The 9,345-nt window shown below is 51.5% G+C and overlaps 1 protein-coding gene across 2 annotated transcripts; it reads left to right on the top strand.

Annotated features, from left to right (window-relative positions):
* Positions 1-1,308: 1,308 nt before the first annotated feature.
* On the top strand, positions 1,309-9,072 carry LOC141556485 (uncharacterized). 2 transcript variants are annotated; one of them, XM_074290674.1, is made up of 3 exons: positions 1,309-1,441; positions 1,886-2,012; positions 7,440-9,072. In XM_074290674.1, the coding sequence occupies exons 1-3, from the start codon at positions 1,406-1,408 to the stop codon at positions 8,927-8,929; spliced, it is 1,653 nt and encodes a 550-aa protein (XP_074146775.1). In that variant the 5' UTR covers positions 1,309-1,405; the 3' UTR covers positions 8,930-9,072. The 2 variants fall into 2 exon arrangements, with proteins under 2 accessions (XP_074146775.1, XP_074146785.1); XM_074290684.1 differs by lacking the exons at positions 1,309-1,441; positions 1,886-2,012 and adding an exon at positions 2,035-2,290.
* The last annotated feature ends 273 nt before the right edge of the window (positions 9,073-9,345 follow it).

Genomic DNA, 9,345 nt, shown 5'->3' with positions numbered 1-9,345 from the left:
TTTACAGCGTAGGAGTAAAAGCCAATTGTGACATCACCAGGGAACCATTATTTGTGGCAAGATTAAATCAATCACACTGAACTATTGATCACTAAACTGGGTCACCATTGGCTCCTCAACACCGCTGAGGAGCCTCGCTTAAATCAGCCGTCCTGAGACTTAAGTATCCTGCCCTTCACAGAGGCCCAGTGCCGGCGCCCGCCCCACATCTGGCTGGGATGCCCAGTGCCGGCGCCCGCCCCACGTCTGGCTGGGATGCCCAGTGCCGGCGCCCGCCCCACGTCTGGCTGGGATGCCCAGTGCCGGCGCCCGCCCCACGTCTGGCTGGGATGCCCAGTGCCGGCGCCCGCCCCACGTCTGGCTGGGATGCCCAGTGCCGGCGCCCGCCCCACGTCTGGCTGGGATGCCCAGTGCCGGCGCCCGCCCCACGTCTGGCTGGGATGCCCAGTGCCGGCGCCCGCCCCACGTCTGGCTGGGATGCCCAGTGCCGGCGCCCGCCCCACGTCTGGCTGGGATGCCCAGTGCCGGCGCCCGCCCCACGTCTGGCTGGGATGCCCAGTGCCGGCGCCCGCCCCACGTCTGGCTGGGATGCCCAGTGCCGGCGCCCGCCCCACGTCTGGCTGGGATGCCCAGTGCCGGCGCCCGCCCCACGTCTGGCTGGGATGCCCACATGCTTCCTCCTCCTCTTTCCCCTCTCCTTTCTGGGTTCCTCTGGCCGGGAAGGGCTGACCTCCCCGGGGAGGACCGGCTGAAGGAGCGCTTTGCGTTGGGGGGAGGCGGGAGGAGGCCCCCTCCCCCACCCGTTTCCCTCGGGCTATAAATGGGCGCAGGACCCGGGAGGCGGACAAGAGCTCCCTCCTGTCCCGGACACAGACATAACTGAATGTCGCTTGGAAGGACCCGCTATTATCCGGCTCTCCGGCCGGCCTAAGGACGCCGGGGATCCGGGAGGGGCGCGGGAGGCCGCGGGTCGGGGTGGGAGGGGGCTTGGAACCCGGGATAGCGGAGAGTCTAGCTGAGCTGAGACTGGGAAGGGGGTGGAGATGGGCCGGGAGGACTACGGAGCTGAGGGTGGGAGGACTTCCAGGGGCGGGGGAGGCCTCTGTGCCTCTGTCACTCCCGCGCCCATCCCGAGTGCGGCGGACTCCGTTTCCCAGAAAGCAATGCGGCAGCTCTAGGTGATTTCGCCTTCATGCGCCTGCGCTCCAGGCTTCAGTTGGAGAGAGTCGCGCGTGCGTAGTTCGAGACCCACAATTTTTTTTTTTTCCACGAACCTACGCTCTCCAGGATCGGTCCTAAGGGGAGGGGCGCAGGGGCAACCAATCGGCGTAGAGTTGCGGCCTCGTCCCACGCCGTCCCGGATGAACCTCGGGTCAGAGGCGCCGGGGGAGTGAGCTAGGGGGGGATGAACGAGAGTGACATGGCCCCTGCGCCCAAGCAGGTGAGCTTGGGCTCAGGGGGCGGGGCTGGAGGGCCGGGTCACGTGGAACCGAGAGCTGGGGGCGGGGCTCGAGGGCCTAGGGCCGGGTCACGTGGGCTAGGGGCGGGGCCGAAGAGGCCAGGGGGTGGGTGGGGCTCGCTCCCTGTGCTGGCTCTAGGAGTTCTGCTCCAGGGCGGGGAGGGGAAGGGGAAGGGGGAGGGAAAGAGGGAGGGGGGCAGGGCCCCTGTCAGGGAGTCTCCCCAAGGGGATGGGAGAGAGCCCTTGAGGTCGCTTCTGTCATCGCGCCTCCTTCAGGGGTTCTTGGCCCAGCACCCAGCTCGTTTTACAGATGAGGAAACTGAGGCACGGGGTGGGGGTGGGGCACCCGGTGGCTCGGGACAGAGGGGGCGGACGGGCGAGCCTCGGAAGGGCCCGGCCGGAGCCCGAGGGTCTCTGCTGTTGCAGGTCGCGGTGACGTTCCGGGACGTGGCCGTGGACTTCACCTGGGAGGAGTGGGGGCGCCTGGCGCCCGCGCAGCAGGAGCTGTACCGGGAGGTGACGCTGGAGAACTACCGCAACCTGCTCTGCCTCGGTAAGGGCCCGCCCTGTGCCCGTGCCCCTGGGTGCCCCCACCGAGGCTGCCCCTCCCCGTCCCCGCTCCCCGGTCCCATTTCTCCCAGCGTCCCAGGCCGATGCATGAAGACAGTCCCCTGGCCCCCTCCGAGCCCCCGCGCCCCCCAGGAGGCGGCCCCGCCCGGAATCCTGGAGAGGTTCCTTGTCCTCTGCGCTTTGTGGTTTCCAGTGGGCAGTCCGATGGAGGGGAAGCCCTCTGGGTGCGCGAGAGGGAGGACTCAGGGAACGGTCCTCCAGGTGAGTACAGGAAGGGGGGGCACACAAAACATGCCCCCCCAGGCTGGGAGGGAGGGCTCCCTTCCACTCATGTTCCCTCCCGCCCTCAGGGGAAGCCGCTCACCTCCCCGGGGGAGTTAATGCATCATACATGTTACTCCGAACAGGCCCCAGCAGCCGTTCCTGCTCCCACGGCCCGCTCCCACAGAGAAGTAGGGATTAAAGATGCACAAGGGAGGGGGAGGGGGGCCTGAAGGGGGATGGGGTGTCAGGAAGACGCAAGGAGGGCGAGGCCCCGGGGCCTGAATCCTGGGCCGCTCTTTGGCCGCAGCCAGGCCCCTCCTCAGACCGACATCTCCCGCCTTGGATCGCCAGTCCTTCTGAGATTGGGCCCTTCCCTCATGATGGGTGACCACGTGGGCAGAGGCTCCCCGGGAGTCAGGAACGATGGGAGAAGTCTCAGAACCAGAGAGGCCCCCACGGGGCCACCCCCATTCAGGACCTGGCTTGCCGGACCGTCCCTAGGTCCCTATTCTTTTTTTAATAGCTTTTTATTTACCAGACACACGCACGGGTAATTCCACAGCACTGACAACTGCCAAGCCTTTGGTTCCAATTTTTCCCCTCCTCCACCCCTCCCCCACGCGGCAGGTGGCTCTGACGTCAGCCCTTTGGAGCTCCTGTTGGCTGTTTCCAGCCTTTTCCCTTCTCGGAGTCCTTCCGTTTTCTTGGAGTCACAGACTCCAGGCGGTGGATTCCGGCCCCTGAGCCTCACCACCTCGCAGACGGTTTCTCCCCTTCCTGGGAATCTGAACCAAAGCCATCCTGTCTCGGCCTGTGCTTCTCTTTCCCACCGTCTGGCCGCCATCTTCTCTCCTAGCGCGGCGGTCCCCGGGCTTGTTCTTCTCTTGGTTCTGTTTGCTCGGCCTGCTTGCGGAGGTCCTTCTCTTGGTTCTGTTTGTTCGGCCTGCTTGCGGAGGTCCTTCTCTTGGTTCTGTTTGCTCGGCCTGCTTGCGGAGGTCCTTCTCTTGGTCCTGTTTGCTCGGCCTGCTTGCGGAGGTCCTTCTCTTGGTTCTGTTTGCTCGGCCTGCTTGCGGAGGTCCTTCTCTTGGTTCTGTTTGCTCGGCCTGCTTGCGGAGGTCCTTCTCTTGGTCCTGTTTGCTCGGCCTGCTTGCGGAGGTTCTTCTCTTGGTTCTGTTTGCTCGGCCTGCTTGCGGAGGTCCTTCTCTTGGTCCTGTTTGCTCGGCCTGCTTGCGGAGGTTCTTCTCTTGGTTCTGTTTGCTCGGCCTGCTTGCGGAGGTCCTTCTCTTGGTCCTGTTTGCTCGGCCTGCTTGCGGAGGTTCTTCTCTTGGTTCTGTTTGCTCGGCCTGCTTGCGGAGGTCCTTCTCTTGGTCCTGTTTGCTCGGCCTGCTTGCGGAGGTTCTTCTCTTGGTTCTGTTTGCTCGGCCTGCTTGCGGAGGTCCTTCTCTTGGTTCTGTTTGCTCGGCCTGCTTGCGGAGGTTCTTCTCTTGGTTCTGTTTGCTCGGCCTGCTTGCGGAGGTCCTTCTCTTGGTTCTGTTTGCTCGGCCTGCTTGCGGAGGTTCTTCTCTTGGTTCTGTTTGCTCGGCCTGCTTGTGGAGGTTCTTCTCTTGGTTCTGTTTGTTCGGCCTGCTTGTGGAGGTTCTTCTCTTGGTTCTGTTTGTTCGGCCTGCTTGTGGAGGTTCTTCTCTTGGTTCTGTTTGTTCGGCCTGCTTGCAGAGGTCCTTCTCTTGGTCCTGTTTGCTCGGCCTGCTTGCGGAGCTTCCCAGAGATCTTCCCGCGCTTCTCTAAATTTCTTCTTTTCCTCGTTTCCACGACCCCTCCCCCAGGGCATGGGCGGCCTCCGCTTGTTTCCAGCCCTTGCTGCACAAAGAAGGACCGTCTGGTCTCGGTGGACCTCTGTGTTTGGTTTTGTCTTCTTTGTTTCTGTGGCTTGCTGGAAGGGCGTGACTGAGGGGATTGCTGGGTCTTTGTCACTTTTCTGGCATAATTTTAAATTGAAATCCAAAACAAACGACCAGCTCGCAGCTTCACGGGCAGGGCGCCCCTCTCCGTCCCTGCTTTGACCAGCCTGGCAGAACAGTAGGGAGAAGCTCCCCAGCACCTGTCTCGCGGGTTGTGGGAAGGTTCAAATGAAGATTATTGTAACCGTAAGGCTCCGGATGGAGGGTAGCTGTCCCGCTTGTTTATGATCCCTGGGACCGCTCCCCGTCCTTTCCCCGTCCCTCTCTCCCCCCTGCCAGGGCCTTCTGAAGCCCGTGGCTGCTCCCAAATCACCCTTCTCCTTCTGTCTCTGCCCCAGAAGATACCGGACCCTGAGGTTTTCCCTCGTGCCCTTCAGTCCCAAGGTCAGCCATGAGGGGGTCGCTGCTCCCGACCCACCCCCTTTGGTCCCTTCAGCTTCCCTCCATCCAGGTGTGTCCAAATCCCGACCCTCCCCCCAGTCACTCTTGGTTCTTCCAGCTTTCAGTTCTTGGCCCTCGGGCTTCCTCTCCAGTCCAGCCCCTGCTCTTAGTTCGTTGGGATTTCAGGACACGTGTGGAATCCGCCCAGACCCCAGTCTTCTCGGTTCTTGGACCGGTTCCTTCTTTCTACTTCACTGTGTCAACCTTGGCGTCCCCCACAACCCCTTCTTTCTCCCCCTCTCCTCTCCTTTCTCTTCCCAACTTCAGAACTTTTCTTTGTTTTATTTGAAGGATACTTGTTCTCCCTGATTAGAATACGACTACTACAGTACCTCGCAATTTCTCAAATTAATTCACCTTCTACGGAAGGGCAGGAAATAAGCATTTATGTGGTGTCTACTGTATGCCAGGCACTATGCTAAGCACTTTTACAGACATTTTTCTCTTCAGCAAAACCCCAGCTTTCTCTTGACTCTTGTGTTTATCTTTCAGATACTCAGTTCTGGGCCCTTTATCGGAGATGCTTTGAAGTCCTTTATTCTGGTAAAGGCTATTTTTTCCTATAGGATTATACTCAGCAGGACAATTTATTCTTCGTCATAAGCCCGTCCCTTGCCTGAGGAATACTGTAATTTATACTCTCCTTTTATGTATAGTAGATGCTGCCAAGTCTTATGTGACCCTGGCTGTGGACTCTTGGAACTGGAACTGTTGTTTTTTTTTTTTTTTCTGGAAGCTTCTTTATGTAGGATCTTTTGCTTGTGGATCTTTCAGGATGGGATCTCACTTTGCCTTCTTCTGGTTCTAACAAATCTGGACAGTTTTCATTTATGAGTTCTTAAGATACGGTATCCAGGTGTTTTGATTGTTCGTGATTTCAGGCAATCTAATACTTTTAAGATTATTTTTCCGACCTGTTTATCAGGCCAATTGTATTTTGAATTCATATCTTTTAGTTTTGCTTCTATTTTTGTAATCTTTTGAATTTACTCTAAGATTTCTTGCTGTCATGTGTTTATAATTTCTGATTGGTCTGCTCTAGTTTTTAGATTGGATCAGGTTGATCACTTTCTCTTTGAGACAATTAATCTTTTTCAGTTCTTTCCTTAAGAGTTTTAATGTAATCTTCATCCTCTTGCTTCATTTTTTTTAGGAATTCATGTTTCTCAAGGATTTTTAATCTGGGGTCTACAAACGTGTGTGTGTGTGTGTGGGGGGGTGACTACAGTAATATTATGACTACAGTTTCAGTATATTTGCTTTCTTTTACAATCTTCTACATTTAAAAACAGCATTCTAGGGAAGGATCCATATGTTTCACTAGATTGCCAAATGGGTCCATGACACCCCAAAATGATGACTTTCTGATGTAATCCTTGTGGAAAATCCATTTTTTAAAAAATTGAGTCTGGCTGCACCTGCTATGGAGTTAATATTTACAATAATTTAAGATACTGGTTGGGGCTTCTTTGATTTTCTCACATTTCTAGATTTAATTTCTGAATTAGGGCTTTATTCCAGGGCCAGGTACAAAGAAGCATAAAGGAAAAATATTCCAGGAATAAAGTGATAACCTCTTTGTACTCGGCCCTATAATTTAAGAAGAATGTTGTTAAATTGCAAAGGGTAAATGGGAAGATAACCTGGATAGTGAAAAGCTCCAGCTCTAGAGAAGAAAGCCCTCAGGAGCCACGATGGCCATGTTGGGGATTGAAGGGCTGGAAGAAAGGATGATCTTTTTGAGGCTGGCTCCAGAGGGCAGAGCCAGGACCAGGAGCTGGAAGCGGCAGAAACGTCCCATTAAGGCTTGTGAGAGGCGGTCTGGGAAGGGAATACTAAGTCCCAGAGCCTTGTCTTCAAGGAGTTTCCATTGGAGGGTTGGTGGCTGCTTGTCTGGCAAATTGTAGGGGAGATCTCCCTGTATGATAGGGGCTGGGCTCTCACGCATCCTGAAACTTCTCTCAGCTCTAGAAGTCTCTGTTTCTGTCTCTGTGACCCATGGGGTTCAGAGGGAAAGGATGCAGCCCCTCCTGTGGTCAGCTGTGACATGATGGAGTTATTGATCTTTGTAGCCCCTTTAGTGATCAGTGTGATGTGATAGTTATTGATCTTTGTAACCTTGGTTTCTTTATCTTGGAAAAGAGATTAGACTAGGTGAGTAACCACAGCTATTATATCTCTAACATTCTATTAAGTAACCCTTTTGATTTAGCTCTCTTTGTCATTATATTCATTCTTTAGGTTGTGCTGAAAGTGTACTCTTTGTAGTTTGCATTATTTTGTTCTAGTTCAGCCCTTTAAAAGAGCTTAAGATTATTATGCTCCTGTTTGTGAGCAAGCCCTGGGGTTTAGTGGAAGGGCACTATAAATCAGTGTCAAAAAGCTTGATTTATGCCCTAGTTTTAACACCTGTCAGTATCATCTTGATTGAGTCACTAAATCAAGGTAAGCTTCAGTTTCTTCTTTTGGAGAAATATAACCTTGAGGGTAGAGGGAGTTTCAAGATGAAAGCTTCTTATTATCCTCCCATCATTTGCATAGAAGGAATCAGAGGATAATGCTCTATACAAGCTGGAGTCTATATATATAGTGTGGGCATGACTGTAGTAATCATCATAATAATTGATAAGTTTTGTTATTTTTTTGTTCTATAAATTTTGATAATTTTTTCTTAAGGGAGCAGGTAGAAGATATGTGCATTCAGCAGGGAGATGGGATATTAAAATTTTTTAAACATTTTCTTTCAGGTTGGAAGAATAGATCTGACAGAAAGGAGTCAACTCCAGATTTAGAAGCCTGGGAATATAAAGCCAGGTTAAAGAAATGTTCTAGACTAAACATAAGAAAACAGAATCGCATCAGCTCAAAGAAGATTTTTTCTAAATCTAATGAATGTGAAAAAGTCATCAGCTATAATTCAGAACTTACTAAGTGGCAGAAAATTTACATTGTGAAGAAACCTTATGAATGTAACGAATATGGCAAAGACTTCCAACGGAGTTCTCATTTTACTAAACATCAGCAAATACATACTGGAGACTATGAATATAATAAATGTGAAAAGGCCGCCTGCTCCAGCAGAAGACTTATTGAATGTCAGAGAGCTCAGAGTAGAGAGAAATTTTATGAATGTCACATATGTGGAAAAACCTTCTGCCAGTTCATGGACCTTGCTCAGCATCAAGCAGTTCATAGAAGAGAGAATCCATTTGAATGTGTTGAATGTGGGAAGACCTTCAGCCAGAGTTCACAACTTATTGTACATCAGAGAATTCATGCTGGAGAGAAACTGTATGAATGCAATGACTGTGGGAAGGCCTTTCATTGGTGTTCACGGCTTATTCAACATCAGAGAATACACAGTGGAGAGAAACCTTTTGAGTGTAATGAATGTGGGAAGGCTTTTCGCCAGCGGATACAGCTTACTGTGCATCAGAGAATTCACACTGGAGAGAAACCTTATGGATGTAAACAGTGTGGAAAGGCTTTCCACCGAAGCACGGGACTGACACAGCATCAGAAAATTCACACGGGAGAGAAACCTTACGAATGCAGTGAATGTGGGAAGACCTTCTGCCGGAGCTCACAACTTAATCAACATCAGAGAATTCACACTGGAGAGAAACTTTATGAATGTAGTGAATGTGGGAAGGCCTTCTGCCGGAGGTCACAACTTACACAACATCAAATAATTCATACAGGAGAGAAACCTTACGAATGTAGTGAGTGTGGGAAAGCTTTCCACCAGACTTCACAACTTATTCGACATAAAGTAATTCATACAGGAGAGAAACCTTTTGAGTGTAACCAATGTGGGAAGGCCTTCCACAGAAGCACTGGACTTACACAACATCAAAGAATTCATACCGGATGGAAACCTTTCGAATGCAGTGAATGTGGGAAGGCCTTCCACAGAAGCACTGGACTAATACAACACCAGAGAATTCACACTGGAGAGAAACCTTATGAATGTAAGGTATGTGGGAAAACCTTCCGGAGGAGCTCACAACTTACTCAACACAAGGTAATTCATACTGGGGAGAAACCTTATGAATGTAATGAGTGTGGGAAAGCCTTCTGCTGGAGCTCGCAGCTTACTCGACATCAGAAAACTCATACTGGAGAGAAACCTCCTGAATATAGCATAAATGAGGATGTTTTCCACACAGAGAAACTACTTACTCAACACCATAAAATGCAAACTGGAGGGAAGCCTCATAAAGTTAAGTCCTTATGACTATGATGAAAATGAGAAGGATTTCCAACAGAACAAGTACTGAAAACTAATTAAGTTAAACTAAAGTAAAACCTTATAGATGAAGTGAATCCATGACTGATTTCTCTCTGTAGCTGTTGTAAACTTTTTTTCACTTTCCTGAAGTCCCAAGCCTCTTTCTTTGTCTTGTCTTGTGATTTATAGAAGACTGTTATGCACTCTTAAATTACTGAGAAAATTGTAGAAATATGAATGGAATGTCCTGTATTTACCCCCTAACTCACAAATACCCACAATTCTTTCCTTTCACCATGGCAAGAACAGTTTCTTCCATCTTCTTTCCAAAAGCTAATTTCTTTGCCTATGCCTTGATACCACTAGTTCCTTTTTAGTCTAGGGCATTACTTTAACAGTCATCCCTAGTTTTCTTTGATTCC

This window comes from Sminthopsis crassicaudata, chromosome 1, assembly GCF_048593235.1.
Source record: "Sminthopsis crassicaudata isolate SCR6 chromosome 1, ASM4859323v1, whole genome shotgun sequence".
NCBI lineage: Eukaryota > Metazoa > Chordata > Mammalia > Dasyuromorphia > Dasyuridae > Sminthopsis > Sminthopsis crassicaudata.
This window is presented reverse-complemented; position numbering and strand designations above follow the sequence as displayed.